At 31.7% G+C, this 16,811-nt stretch overlaps 1 protein-coding gene across 1 annotated transcript in view; it reads left to right on the forward strand.

The window, feature by feature from the left end:
* The first annotated feature begins 3,658 nt into the window (after positions 1-3,658).
* The window catches only part of LOC143251209 (putative arginine--tRNA ligase, mitochondrial), a 28,455-nt gene continuing 15,302 nt past the window's right edge, over positions 3,659-16,811 (forward strand). Inside the window, exons 1-4 of the mRNA XM_076502651.1 lie at positions 3,659-3,751; positions 5,655-5,793; positions 6,914-7,005; positions 10,914-11,016. Coding sequence (XP_076358766.1) covers positions 5,758-5,793; positions 6,914-7,005; positions 10,914-11,016 — 231 coding nt within the window. The 5' untranslated portion in view covers positions 3,659-3,751; positions 5,655-5,757. The remainder of the gene's footprint in view (positions 3,752-5,654; positions 5,794-6,913; positions 7,006-10,913; positions 11,017-16,811) is intronic.

Raw genomic sequence — 16,811 nt, forward strand, 5'->3', positions numbered from 1 at the left:
CGAGTCGCCCGATTGAAAAACAAAATAACAGAATCTATGAAAACCCGAGAATGAAAAATAAAAGGTTTATAATGGTTCCTAAACAACCATTACAAAACATGCACAATCCGGTATCTAAGCAGCCATTACAAAACGAACACAACCCAGTATCTGATTAACCATATAAAACGTGTACAACCCAGCACATAAGTAATCATTACGAACGTACAAACCAGTATCTGAGTAACCATTATAAAGGTACACAACCCATTTTCTAAGCAACCATTGTAAAACGTACATAACCCAACATCTAAGCAACCGTTACAAAACATATAGAACCCAATATGTTATGCAACCAGTAAAAACTGTATGCAACCCAATACCAAAGCAGCCATTATAAAACGTACACAGCCGAACATCGTGTTTATGCTACAAGTTTAACATGAGTGATTACAGTGTAGTACCGAAACCCAGGTTTCATAATGCCAGCTGGGATACAATAGACCGATTTTGCATCATTAACTTTCAAAATCAATTATCATACATGTAATTATGATAAATGTTATTGACAAATCAAGATTGTAATCTCAATAGCATGATATTATTTATTTTAACACTATTTATATTATTTGATGGCATTATTTTTACTTGTTTTAACTTTACTAACACCACGAAGCAGCGACGAACTTGTTTTAACTTTACTGACACCACGAAGCAGCGGTGAACTAGTCGTCTGGTCATTTTGTAAATTTTAGCAAGACCTAGAGGTCTTAGAATAGTACCAGTAAGTTCTGGAATAGTACCAGTAAGTTCTGGAATAGTACCAGTAAGTCCTAGAATAGTACCAATAAGTTCTGGAATAGTACCAGTAAGTCCTAGAATAGTACCAGTACGTTCTGGAATAGTACCAGTAAGTCCTAGAATAGTACCAATAAGATCTGGAATAGTACCAGTAAGTCCTAGAACAGTACCAGTAAGTTCTGGAATAGTACCAGTAAGTCCTAGAATAGTACCAGTAAGTCCTAGAATAGTACCAGTAAGTCCTAGAATAGTGCCAGTAAGTTATGGAATAGTACCAGTAAGTCCTAGAATAGTACCAGTAAGTTCTGGAATAGTACCAGTAAGTCCTAAAATAGTACCAGTAAGTTCTGGAATAGTACCAGTAAGTCCTAGAATAGTACCAGTAAGTCCTAGAATAGTGCCAGTAAGTTATGGAATAGTACCAGTAAGTCCTAGAATAGTACCAGTAAGTTCTGGAATAGTACCAGTAAGTCCTAGAATAGTACCAGTAAGTTCTGGAATAGTACCAGCTGAGACATAAATCGTATATCGGGGAGAAAAAAAATAAGTTAATATATAGAAAGTGCGTGACGATTCAATGACTTAAAACATTTAATAAAGTAGTTCGTAATTACAAAACGATATAATACACAGCAAGCTGATGAGCCTCTTAGGTCATCATTATGTCAACCCACTTTCTTTAAGGACGTCCTTGTTCAAATAAATGAGCTTTAACAAATCAGGGCGCCCTTGCTTAATAAGCACGCCTTTAAGAAAGCAGAGTGCCCTAGGTCCGATAAGAGTGCCTTAAAAAAAAACAGAGTGCCCTTGAGCACCCTTAGAGCAGCGTGACCTTCCTCCGATACGTGCACCCCTAAGGTTCTCTTTCACCTTTATATACGTAGGTAAAAGGTGTTCCATGTATATTTTACGAGATTGGTAAAAAAATTCTAAAAATAATAACTTCTTGTAAAATTCAAGACATTAGAGATTTGATTACAGGTTGAAAATGGACCACTTATTGGACAGTTTTTTATTAATGAATTTTTTAAAACATGTTTTGTCAAGATGAAAATCAGTTACTAAATAAAACCTATGTGGTTAAAATATCCATTTTATTGTACATAGTTATTCACTATTACATATGAGAGGTAACCGTTTTTCAATTTTGGTTTACAATGTCATATTTTCAAATTTATTTTTTTAATATATAAACATACAATTTTGTGGTAATTTTAAGATGTCATACAATAAAACCAATCGTAAATAGACCCATACCTATAAAACTTCAATTGTTGTTTATTGTTTACTCTAAAAATTATAAATCTCTTTACGTAACACAATTTTATATAAGAGAGATAAATTGAAAAATACCATAAGAAGATGCATTGAAAATTAGTTCAAGTAAGCTCTCATAGATGGCAGAGCTAATACTTTATGCTGTTCCTCAACATTGGCCGCTCTTACTCCACAAGTGCCGCATAGCAGTAGAGTATGTTACAGGACTGGAATTTTAATAGTTATTTATTTATTCACTGTAATAGATTAAGTATATCTTTAATATACAGCCTAGTAAGTGAGGTAAAAGCAGACGATAGTAAGAAAGGCATCTGTATAGGTGTAATATCAATTTATAAAAATTATGTAGAATTGTCATTGAAATAACGTTTTCTTCAAAGTACAAAATATTCTTGTGAAATTTTCATTTATTTGCCACGTTCACATTGCATACGTCTGCATAAGAAGCTTTGGTGGATGTTTTTCATATTTTATTTTTTCTTTTAAGTTACCTCTGCGGCTCAGCGTTAGGTTTCGTGACTTATAACGTTAAAACATTCTAGTTTCTATCCCTGCAGAGAGCATATCACATGTGGTCCATTGCATAGACTTGTGCCTTTTTTATTTGTTTTTGAATTTCGCGCAAAGCTATACGATGGCTATCTGCGCTAACCGTCCTTAATTTAGCAGGGTAAGACGAGAAGGAAGGCAGCTAGTTACAATGATTCACCACCAATTCTTGGGCTACTCTTTTACCACCGAATAATGGGTCTGACCGTCACATTATAACGCCTGAAAGTGCGAACATGTTGGGTGCGACGGGGATTCGAACCCGCGACCCTCAGTTTACGACTCCAACGCCCAAACCTGGACATGGCAGGACTGCTTGGCAATAAGCACACAAATGTAAATAATGATATGACAAAAAAGAAACGTGTTACTGCTAAAACTAACCGCACAAAAAAGATAAAAGAAAATTAGTTTACCATAATAAAACAAGAAGTTAACTTGAACAAGTAAAGTCAGTGTTAGGGACGACAGGTACTTAAACAAAGTTTTAGCACAGTAACATCAGCCTTCTCCGTACCTGACGGTCCGGCATGGCCAGGTGGGTTAAGGCGTTCGACTCGCAATTTGAGGGTCGCGGGCTCGAATCCCCGTCGCACCAAACATGCTCGCCCTTTCAGCCGTGGGGGCGTTATAATGTGACGGTCAATCCCACTATTCGTTGGTAAAAGAGTAGTCCAAGAGTTGGCGGTGGGTGGTGATGACTAGCTGCCTTCCCTCTGGTCTTACACTGCTAAATTAGGGACGGCTAGCACAGATAGCCCTCGAGTAGGTTTGTGCGAAATTTCAAAACAAACAAACAAAAACAAACAATTTAGTGGTTGTGCCTCTAGGTTACATTCCATGTGAATAAATAATTTGTATAAATAAACAGAAATCAAAACCTTAACAAAATAAAACAGCACATAATATACAATGCTAAAATAGAGCAATATTAACATCTTCCTTCATACTAAATATTATTTTAAATGATTCTAATTTTTAAGACAAATAATTGACTTCGTATTTTATTATGAATGAGAGAAACTTTCAATAAATCCTTTATATCAATCACGTATTTTTTACTTTTCTTCCAACGTGAACGTAATTTTCCAATACTTCCTTTTTTATAGGTTAGATGACGCTCAAAATTCAGTGGTTCGAAATAGTAAGTTACGCGTTAGTGTCTGTAAATATGTGTTATATGTTTTTTTATATTATAGATCTTGTGCTCCAATGTTTTTCATGAATTAATATTCATGGGAAGATTTTGTATTCTTGTTATTCATATTACAAAATATTTATATGTATATTATTTATTCATAGGGTGACTAAGTACGCATAAAGAGATAACCGATTTTAAATGTAATATTAGTATTACTACTACTAGTGTTAGTAAAGCTTTGTAAGCTGACGGTGACTCCTATTTATATTATATCAAAATATATATTTGTTTCCCCTATTTCTTACACACCCTGTCATTAAGTATAATAAAATATGTTATATCAGTGCATTCAAGTTCTTTAATAATTTTGATTGCATCAGTCGGAACTTCATGACATTTTTTCTAGATAATTTCAAATATATCCACCTGTTCGTTGTATGAAAACCCTTTTCTTAGGTATTATCTTAGTATCATTCTATTGAAGTTCTTCCTACATTTCATTGCCCTTGTACAAAGAGTGTAAGACTGAACACACTACTCCAAATAAGGTCTAACTAGTGGCTTATAACAGTGAAATAGTAATCTTATTTAGACTCTAATTTGGTGTGTCTGTAAATGCAGTCCAAAATTAGATTTGCCTTACCAGTAGCAATAACGCAATGCTTGGATGACTAATCAACTAAAACACTAATATCCTTTTATTCTATAATAGTGTCAGGTTATTTGTGTGAAAATTATATTTATGATTTAACCTGTTGATTGTTTATTTGCAAGATGTGCACCATATACATGTACAGCAATACTGAGACAGAATGTAGTAAGTTTTCAGATTTAAGATACTAATATCAAGGATTTGATTCCCCTTGGCTGATGGCCCATTGTGGCTTTGATATAATTAAAATAAATATATGGCACATTCACAGCTGATTACCAGGGTTGGGCCTTATTCTCTATGGCTGCTCAGGAGTCAGTGGGTTAAATTATGGTAATCCATGTACATGCATTCCCTTGCATTTATTACAGAGTTAAAAACTGTCAGCTTGTTATTTCTGTAACTTACTAAGTGATTATATTCTTTTGTAAAGTTGCAGAATTCTCATTGCAGACAGCAATGCTGAAAACCTTAATGTTGGTAGCATGTTTTATCAGTTTATTTACCATTTCTATTTTTCAGTAATTGGTGTAAATCAAAGAGGGCAGAAGTTCCAATGCTAAACCTTGAGTTACATAGTCATGAAACTAATCCAGTTTATTGGATCTTTGTTTATAACATCTGCTTTCTTCAATCCAGTCATGGCCCTTTTATGTGGCACCACGTCAGATTCTTTTTGAAAATATAGATATACCAAGTAAACATCTTAAGCAATAACCTTTTCAAAGAATTTAAAATAGACCAGCAAATCAAAATTACCACCAGTGAAACTATGTTAATAAGTGAATCAATTTTAAACTTTGTAAAATAATTGTGAATCATCTTTTATCAGACTTTCAAAAATGTTTTCTACAACAGATGTTAGATTGATAAGCTTATAATTGTGGGAACAATTTTTATCTTTCAAAAGAGGAGAGACATTAGCTAACTGCCAATCGTCTGGTACCTGCTCACTATTCATGGACTTCCAAAGACTTCAGAAACCTTGGAAGAATATGTGGTCTATGGATCTTGTCATGTTTACATTTTTCAGCTTTTTTTTATATCAGAATTAATATAATCATCTTGTTTCTCAGCCATGTTTCCCTTTTGCATCTGCTGGGAGTGAGGGATACTGCTTAACTCCATAGTTGTAAACAAAATTGAAGATAAAGTAGTGTTTAATAACATAGCCCAATCATAATCACCACTGCTATTTTTATTTACCTTAAGGATTTCAACTTTCTCTGTTAACTGTTGCATTTCTTGTTTCAGGATTTCTGTTTCTTCATCTAAGTGTCTAAACCTTCTGAGGATTTGTAATTTGTTGAACTCTTTTTGTGAGATGCCTTCTACCGTTTAACCCAGTGTATTCAAAATGTCTACTTCCTTTCGTCGAAAGGTTGCTTCTATGGTTTGTTTTTTTCTCTGATTTTGGACTTGAATTATCAGATGTGCCTGTTTTGGTTTTTTTATATTTAAATTACATTATATGTATATTTTAATAACAATATTTAAGGAAAACAAGCAACCTATTGATCCATCTAGACTGCCCTGTCCACTAAACTAAAGCTGTTAAATAAAATCAACTTCATAATCAACCCTTATATTTTATAACTGACGATGACTTCATCTTTGCCAAAATTTGTACTTATGTCCCCTAGTCCTACTATTATTAAAAACAACACTATTAATATACAGTTCAAATCCCAGCTGCACCAAACATACTTCTCCTTTCAGATGTGGGCATTATAAAGTGACGGTCAGTCCCACTATTCATTGATAAAAGAGTAGTCCAAGCAGTGGGTGGTGATGACTAGCTGCCTTCCCTCTAGTCTTACACTGCTAAATTAGGGACGGCTAGCTCAGATAGCCCTCGTGTAACTTTGTGCGAAAATCAAAAAACAACCAATTAATATACGATCCTTTCTAAGGTAACAAGGTTAGGATTGAACACAATATTCCAAATGTGACCTATACAATGAAATTATAACATTGCTAGAGATGTGTTCAGTATATCTGTAGAAACAACTTAAAATCCTATTTATTTTATCAGATTAAACTTGTAGAATATTGTATATTGTTTTTATTTTCGTTATTTCTAGTCCAAAATGAAATGCAGACAAATATCTAGTTTTGATGTGATTTTTATTTTCATATAAGCATATTATTATTTTTACCTTGTTAATTTTGTTTTATAAGAATAAAGTTTGTGTAATATTTATTTTCAGAAGCTAAAATGCCATAATTCTGTGAAAGAGATTGTTAATACATTAGAAAACCTGAATCCAGTGTAAATGCTAACTTTGATTCACCATAGTATATTCATTTTTCTCATGTAGAATTAAAATAAAAATATACATAATATATTTTGATGTATTATCATTGTTAGAATCTACTGGATAATATATATGCAACTTAAAAGTAAAAAGTTTTATGGTATTTACAAGTTGTGTGTAATAGTATAATCATTTATTGGTTGAATACTAGTACATTTAAAACTAAAAGAACTCCCACTGTTTTATCCATTTCAGGTAACTCAGTGTGTTTCATCAGTTCACAAAGGGTTAAATACAAATGTAACTGAATATGTTTCTAAACTGCTCAAAGTTTGTCCAAAAAAAAGGTATTGTCTGTTGTTTGATATGTAAAATTTAAACAAGAAAATAACACGATTTTCACTAGAGATGAGTGATTAAGTTAATTGTATCAGTTATTCATCATCCTTATTAATTAATTACATTCAACTACACAGTTATTCTCACACAAGATTAATATGCCTTGTTTGTTTTTTGGACATTGTTAAACTACAGTTTATTTAATGTTACAGACATCTTCAAGTACAACAATTTAGGGTTAAGTTATTTTTTAACTCTAAATTATATTGAAGTATAAACAACCTTTAATAAGCTTTAAATATATTATTTAAATCCTTCCTTCAGCTTCTTTCTGCACATTTTTGCAACACTAATAAAACTACTGGATTTTTTAGGGAGAATAAACACTGGTGGGTAACATTAGTTATAAATAAGAAAAACAATAAACGTTTTCAAGATTTGTTGGATAATTATCTTGGACATGCCTTCAGAAATGTTATGGGTGCCAATCAAAGTCAGTAAGGTTCAGAAACAGTTTATGGATTGTTTTTGAAAACTGAGATGTTTCTCACAAAGTAAGCTAGTCTTCATTAAAAATCACTGTTGTTGACCCTGCATTAGTGTGAGGAAACATCTTCCATAGCTGCTCTTTTGTCAGAGCAGACCTTGTCGTTAAAACATTCATTTAAAAGTATCAAAATACTAACACACAAAAACTCTTCCTTTATTAATCAATAAATTAACACTGAATATTACATTTTTTTCTTTTTTAACACCCAAATCAAATGTAACAATTCAACACAAACTATTGAAATACTGAAGCCACTGAGAACAACAAATGTGTGCTCGCTTCTCTCTGTTGGTTACCACAGATAGCCTAGTTGCTTTGTGCCATTAATCCCCAATCCAATCACCCATCCACCCTATCTGTTGATGCTGATTGTTACAAGATATTTGGGGTCCATGAAGATTAATGCAGGGTTAAAGAAATGGGTATAGCATTGTTACAGAGAACTAAGATATTTGTTTATTATTGTATTGAATTGCAAGCCATCTCTTGTAGTGGCTTCTAACGTTTAGAGCACTGAAGTATTCCAAGGTTGTAAAAAACATACTTGAATGATCCAAATCTTCACAAGACCAGTTGTGTTCACTTTAAAGTGAAATGTACAATCTTCTTGCTGGATAAAGATCGGTAAAGTTGGTCCTAAATAGTTTAGGATATCGACATTAACCAAGAAAAGAACATTACACATTCTCTACTTCATTTAAGTGCAGTATGTCAGATTAATTATTTTTTATTTCATTTAACCACAGTGTATCAGACTAATCACATGGAGACAACTGAATTAATGTTATACAAAAAATGAATTGAAATATACTAATCACAAAATGAAACAAAAAATCTTGAGACAGATGTTAAGAACAACTACGTTTATATTGCTTTCTGCTTTGTCATTGTTGTCATAAGACAACTGTTCAGATGTTTAATTTCTAAATAATTTCACAGATGGTGGAAAATGTACGTGATACTGTGGAATAGTTCACTTTTTACAAAAGGAATTTTGAAATATGTACAGTTAAATAGAAAACACATGAATATATTTATTATAGTGTTACTTGCACAATCAAAATAAAAACTTATTTTTGAAAGACTGCTTGTTCATTTTTTAAGTTAATTTATGATCAAATGTTGTAATAGTTTATGTATATAAAGATCATATAGGACAAATACATTAGTAGAATAAGTGATTTAATCAATATAACCAATTACTTATGAGCAGCAATTATGTCGATTAGTGGTATGTAAACTAACTGATTAATCAGTATTATAATGAAATTAATTAAAGTTTGTGTTAATGCTTGTCACTATTTTTTTTTTATTATTATTCTAACAGTAGATTAATCTAAAATCAAATTATATCGGTTATCATGAAAATAATAAACTAATTAAAAATTAGGATTTTTTAATTATTATTAAGTTATTCCCGATTAATATAAAATACTGCCATCAAATGAACTTACCTTATTTTGTGATGGAAAAGGTGGTGTCAGTTATGTTTGACTGCTTCTGACTGGATAGTAGGCAACTGGCTAACAGCACCCACTGAAAACAACTTTTTTTTGTTTGCACTATACTAATCAATTAATAGAATCAACAGTTAATTAGTTAGCAAATATCACTAACCAGAAGCTCTAAACGTGAAAGGCTTTTAATTGTGTTAAGTGACTCGTAGGTTTTCCAATTAATCAACTGCAGAAGATATACCTAATTTCAACAAAGAAAACTATTAAACTTACTGTAGCCTCTGAGGTTACACTTCACCAAAACTGCACGTTTATTTCTTACCACGTTTCTAGGATGTTGTTATGGATTGGATGAAAACTTGAAGGTAATGAAAACATTGCACAGATAGACATTTAAATGCTGTGTTTAAAACACAAATGTGTAAAATGTTTATAGTATTCTTAACAGATCCTCTGTATTTAAGAGAAGACAGCGATAGAACTTTTCTTTTTGAGTAATTTACCCATTATTATAAAAGTTGAAACAAAATAATGAAAACAAATCAAAATTCACCGAGATATGTAACCATAGCAATGTACAAAACAAAGTCACTATTCATGTCAGTATTACTGTTTACATATGTAGGTTGGATTTGTATGTCATCAAAGAGTGCTTATAGTTGAAAGACAGAAACAGTTTTCTTTGTATAATTATTACTGAACAAATAATGAATGTTTTCATTTCCATTGTTTTAAAGTAGGTTGGACTAGAGATAAGTGTTTATATGTCTAATTATGAATATTTTTGCAAAAATTTAATAACTTTATAGCTAAGGTAAGGGTTTGAGCCCCTTTATTGGTTGAATGTTAAAAGATATGTAACACTGAGTACATATGTAGCATGTTATTAGTAAGCAATATATTCCCTAGGTGGGCATAACTTGGTGGTTGTGACTTAAATTAAGGTTCATAGATTTGATACCTGCTGCCACCAAGCTTGTTTGTCATTTCAACTGTAATCAAAAGTGAGGGTCAGCCCAAGAGTTGGTGGTGGATGCTGCTGGCTGGTTGTCTTTCAGTTGATCAGTAGTTCAAAAGTAGTGACACATAGTCTTAGCAGTTTTCTACAACATGAAACTAAACACAACTCTTCTCAGCTGAGAGTGAGCATGCTTGATGGCACTGTAAATTGAATCCAATAATCTTGAATCATAAGATAACAAACTTCCTCCCCTCATCTAATTACCACTGTGCCAGTGCAAAGCTGGAAAAACTTGAATTGAAACCATAATAATAATGAGATGTCAAAATGGCAATACTGTGGTTATTTGGATAGTTTGAATAATCAGTAACCCTAATTTTGATAAGTTGATTATTTCATGAATTACTAAGACCTGGCATGGCCAGGTGGTTAAGGTGCTCGACTCGTAATAGGAGGGGTGCATATTCACCCTTTCAGTCGTGGGGACATTATAATGTGATGATCAGTCCCACTATTCATTGGTAAAAGAGTAGCCTAAGTTAGACAAACATGAAGTAATCAACAATGGTAAGAATTGGAAATCTTTATTTTTCAGTTAGTTGATTATTTCCATGACCATTAATTTAATCATAATTTAAATCCACTGATTAGTTTACACAATGGTGATCAGTGCTATCATTCTTAAGAAGAAAGTAATTTCCGAGCTCTAATTTTTATATTTGATGATAAGAGTTGACAATTAGCAGAAATATTAATCAATAAGATGTAAACAAGACAATGTCAATAAAAATAAAATTGTTAGCCATTGTAATGACTTTAAAAACAACACTTTACAATGTATACATTTTCTAAAAGCATTCCTATACCCAAAAGTTTATGAATATAATATATTAAAAATAAATATGAATGTTTTAAAAACTGTCTAATGATTGTTATTTGTTTTTCCAGCCATGAAACTCAGGTGTGGCTTGCATGGAAATCTTTAAAAGATTTTGATTCAACATTCTTGAATCTCAGTTCATGTGATTTTGTGTCTTTAATAAAAAAGGAGGTATGTTCTTTCAGTTATACTTTCATGTAATGATCTTCATTGTATTTACTTTTATCTACACATGATGGTTAAATTCCTAAAAAACCTGACAGTCAGGAAACTTGAAGACAAAGATGAAAATGTTAGGGAAAATTAATGAATCATTCCAACTCGTGGGAAACTCACAGAAAATTATGGATATCCATTTCCACCACCTTAGAACTTGTAGACAAACCATACTCTTTTTACAATGCCAATTATTAGTATATTTTAACAAGATCTTGGTCAGCAATGGTATTGTTTTATCTCAGGATACTTATCTAGTTCATTAAATTTAATGATAGGTTACATAAGATTTTTGTTTAAATAAATAAATGTGAAATATATATTGTTAACTATCAAGTTGATTGAAGAACCTTTCTGTGTAAGAAGTTTTTGTTACCACTTTAAAAAAACAACAACATTGATTGCAGTGTCGTGTTTGGGGGTGGGGCTCAAGGGTTACATATTAACCTCTCACACGGAGTTTTGTATGTTACCAAGAATAGTACCATGCTGTTGTCTGTCATAGTGTAGTACTGCAGTTTTATCCCATTGTACTGCATGACTTAATATTGCTAAACTAGGTTGTGTTACCCTGTTGTTATTGTAAAATAAACCTTAATAGTGACAAGCCTAAAACAAAAAGGAATTTTGAGCTTTCTTAAAGTTTATTTAAACATACAAGTATGTTTACTATATGTCAGAATTATAGTAGCCTAAACCATTTTAAAGGTACCATAGATAACATCAGTTGAGCGTTAATTTTTTGTCAGAAACATAGGATCCTAAAACATGTTAAAAGTGCCCTAGATTACAGTAGTTTGGCCTAAGTTGTTTACCAGAAATATGGTATTCCTAAACCATGTTAAAAGTGCCCAACATTATACTGGTTTGATTTTAATTGTTTGCAATTCTCTTGGTGGATGGACCTTGCAGAAGGGAGGCAGTTTTTTCTGGGGACTTTGGAGTGTTGCTTTCAATATCATATGCAATTTTACCTTTATACCAGTAAACACCATCTTCACATTTCTCCCAGACACCTGGCTCTGCCTCCTGCATTAGGAAGAATCAAGACGAAAGACTGAAATATTAGTGTATCATACATGAGTATGTAGAAATGACTGAAATATTAGTGTTTCATACATGAGTATGTGTAGAAACGACTGAAATATTAGTGTTTCGTACATAAGTATGTGTAGAAAACATTGAAATATTAGTGTTTCATACAGGAGTATGTGTAGAAAAGACTGAAATATTAGTGTTTCATACAGGAGTATGTGTAGAAAAGACTGAAATATTAGTGTTTGATAAATGAGTATGTGTAGAAAAGACTGAAATATTAGTGTTTCATACATGAGTATGTGTAGAAAAGACTGAAATATTAGTGTTTGATAAATATGTGTAGAAATATTAGTGTTTGAATGAGTAGACTGAAATATTAGTGTTTGATAAATAAGTGTGTGCAGAAAAGACTGAAATATTAGTGTTGCATACATGAGTATGTGCAGAAAAGACTGAAATATTAGTGTTTGATAAATGAGTATGTTTTGAAAAGACTGAAATATTAGTGTTTGATACATAAGCATGTGTAGAAAAGACTGAAATATTACTGTTCCATACGTGAGTATGTGTTGAAAAGACTGAAATATTAGTGTTTCATACATGAGTATGTGTAGAAAAGACTGAAATATTAGTGTTTGATAAATGAGTATGTGTAGAAAATACTGAAATATTAGTGTTTCATAAATAAGTGTGTGCAGAAAAGACTGAAATATTAGTGTTGCATACATGAGTATGTGTAGAAAAGACTGAAATATTAGTGTTTGATAAATGAGTATGTTTTGAAAAGACTGAAATATTAGTGTTTGATACATAAGCATGTGTAGAAAAGACTGAAATATTACTGTTCCATACGTGAGTATGTGTTGAAAAGACTGAAATATTACTGTTTCATACGTGAGTATGTGTAGAAAAGACTGAAATATTAGTGTTTCATACATGAGTATGTGTAGAAAAGACTGAAATATTAGTGTTTGGTAAATGAGTATGTGTAGAAAAGACTGAAATATTAGTGTTTGATACATAAGCATGTGTAGAAAAGACTGAAATATTACTGTTCCATACGTGAGTATGTGTTGAAAAGACTGAAATATTAGTGTTTGATACATAAGCATGTGTAGAAAAGACTGAAATATTACTGTTCCATACGTGAGTATGTGTTGAAAAGACTGAAATATTAGTGTTTGATAAATGAGTATGTTTTGAAAAGACTGAAATATTAGTGTTTGATACATAAGCATGTGTAGAAAAGACTGAAATATTACTGTTCCATACGTGAGTATGTGTTGAAAAGACTGAAATATTAGTGTTTGGTAAATGAGTATGTGTAGAAAAGACTGAAATATTAGTGTTCCATACGTGAGTATGTGTTGAAAAGACTGAAATATTACTGTTTCATACGTGAGTATGTGTAGAAAAGACTGAAATATTTTTTTTGATACATGATTATGTGTTGATACCGAAAATCTGGGAAGTTAGTGAAAATAAGTTTTTGAAAGAATTACGCTAAGTGTTTGCATTATTTGTTAATTAAAAGCTTTATTAATGTGGTAATTAAATCATTTTGTCAATTACCTTAATTATTTTTGTTGGAAATCATGTGTACATCTTAAAGGATATGTCAGTGTTGATTGTATTCTGTTTACTTGTGTAACCAATTATTGATCCGTAAGGAACATGGAAATCTGTGATATTATTTTGATATTTTTAATATAACATAGTAATTTGTAATATAACGTAGCAATTTTTCGAAACAACAAGGGACCAATTTGTCTGTTTCAGTTAACATATCTTCTAAACTAAAACTATTCAGTAAATAAATTAAAAAAAAATTTAAAGCCAGCATTTATCACTCATTGAGTTATCAAAATTTCTGTTAAACTCATTTATATATACTGCCTGCTCAACAAGGCAACCCATTCCAAAGATTAACCACTGTTAGAACAGTAGTCTTAGCTAAAAATGACTCCTAGACTCCTACTTTACTGAAATTATTCATGTCCTTTCGTCTTACTATTCACAGCATTAATTATGTAAAATGATGGTGCATCAACATTGTCAGTTCCATTTACAATATTGAACACCTCAGTCAGATCCCTTTGACTCTATTCATCCTGCTCTGAACCCTTTTTAGCAATTCAATATTTACCTTAGAGAATGAATGCAAGACTGAACTCAGTATTCCAAATGTAGCCTAATCAGTGACCTATATAATGAAGTTGTATCATCTTTAGAGTTGAATTGAATAGTTCTGTAGATCCAACATAAAATTCTATTTACCATACCACTATTAACAGCATATTGCTTGGATGGCTTTATAGACTGATTGATTAGTACACCGAGATACCTTTTGTTCATAACACTATTAAGGTTAATTCTGTCTAAATTGTACTTATATTATGATAATCACATGCATTATTTTGCATTTTTTATTATTAAAATAACTGAATATTAAGGACAAATAAATAATATGTGGTTTTTAATCACAGTAAATGCAAAATAATCCATGTGGGTTGTCATAAATTTAATTATAATCCACATACATTATTTTACATTTATTATAATTAAAAACCACACATTTATTTGTCCAACTCACTACATGATCTAAATCCTGTTCTAAAGTAGCAGCATCCTCTTTACAACCAGCAACATCCATAACCATGATATCATCCCTAAATGTAAGTAATTTATTGACCATTTCTTCATCTATATTATTGTTATAAAATGAAAACAAACAGTGAGCCTACGACTGAGCCCTAAGGTACACGCTTGCAACACCAATCCATCTTTACTGAGCTCCATTCATAAGAACACCTTGCTTTCTTTCATCAAGCCATTGTTCTATCCAAATAGCAAACTTATCCCCAACACGTATAGAGACAATTTGTTTTACAAGCTTCTTATGTGGCAATTTGTCAGTTGCTTTCTCAAGATCCAGATACAACAAATTCTCTTACCATTATCTACTTCACAGTAACATTTTCAAAGCACGTCAAAATATTCGTAAGGCAAAATTTTCTTTTAGTAAATCCTTGTTGACTTTGCAAAGCATCTTTTATTCGGCTTTCCAAAACTTTTCTCATAACTGATATGAGACTGATAGGCCTACAAGTAGTTGACCAACTTTTTATTACCTGTCTTGAATATAGGAGTAACATTAACTTCCAGTCTTTCAGTGTGTCCACTCTTCCATGAATTGCAAAAAATAGTAGCAAGTGGCTCACGTATGCCATCTTTAACCTCTTTCAAAACCATTATGGAAATACTATCTTGACCAGGAGCCTTATACTATCTTTAAACTGTGTAGATGTTTCCTTAATCAGCTCAGACTTAATGCAGTTATATTTTTAAACCGTGTTTCCATCTGTCAGCTGTTCAAGATTTAGTTAGTTGAATTGTCATTAGTAAAAACTGAAGAAAAGATAGAATCCAGTCATCTCATTATCATTAGATATGAGCCTTTCTTTATCAGTTCTTAAAGAATCTACTTCTGTCCTAACATTTTGTTAACCCTAATTATTTAAAGAATTATTACTGTCATTTTTTTTTACATTTTCAGCCAACCTTTTATCATACATCATTTTTGATGTTCTAATTTTCTGTTTAACTGATTTTCTTGGTATTTCATAATATCCTAAGTCTCCTGTTATACCAATCAGTTCATATTTCTTATATTTTATAGTGGTTTTCTTTAATTTTGTCTCTCATACCCTTTGTGAGCCAGCCTAGTTTTTACATTCAGCCTCCATTTACCTTTTATGTGAAGTATGTTTATTGTGAATATTTAAAATTTATGTTCAGAATTTTTTACATTTTATCATATAACTGACCAATTCACAACAGATAATTCTTGTTGTATTTCTCCAGAATTTGCTTTTTTGAAACTTGGAAACAAAATATTATTCCCAATTTCCATGTGCAGCAAAACGTCACCTAATACAGCAATGACCACTTACACCCAGGTGCGTCCAAATTTACACCCTCTATTTCATTTCTATACTATAAGTTAACAATAAATCTAAAATGGCCTTTCTTGTAGGAAGTTTTCTTGACTAATTGGTGAAGAAATCCATCTTGAATAATTCTATAACATTTTTCCCTCATTGTTTAACTCTAACATTTACCAACTAATGTGTTTGAAATTAACATCACCCATAATTATGATTTCATTAACAGTTGAAATTTTAATGTCACTGTAAAGTTCCTCATAATTTCATAAGGAACATGTAGTTGTCTTTGTAACAAATTCATACTGAGGACTTGATATCCACTAACAGAAACCCAAGTGGATATAACCTGCTTGCTATTATCTTTGTTATCCTGAGCTTCAACAGGATGTAACTCACATATATAGTGACCCCTCCCCTTTCTTCACTATTAAATAACCTATTATCATGTATTTCAAAGAACTTTCTGTCCTCAAAATCATCTACGTTTAACCATGTATCAGTTATCCCTACAAAATTATCTACATTTAACCATGTATCAGTTATCCCTACAAAATCATCTACGTTTAACCATGTTTCAGTTATCCCTACAAAATCATCTACGTTTAACCATGTTTCCGTTATCCCTATTATATAAAAATCTTCCATTCCTACCACTTCCTTAAAGAAATTAGGTGAATAACCTGTGGTTGCCATTGGTTGAATCTACAGGAAATCTCTCCTCCAATCAAAAATGGTGATAATCCAACCAATTACAACGTCCTCTTC

This window comes from Tachypleus tridentatus, chromosome 5 (genome assembly GCF_004210375.1).
Source record: "Tachypleus tridentatus isolate NWPU-2018 chromosome 5, ASM421037v1, whole genome shotgun sequence".
Classification (NCBI taxonomy): Eukaryota; Metazoa; Arthropoda; class Merostomata; order Xiphosura; family Limulidae; genus Tachypleus; species Tachypleus tridentatus.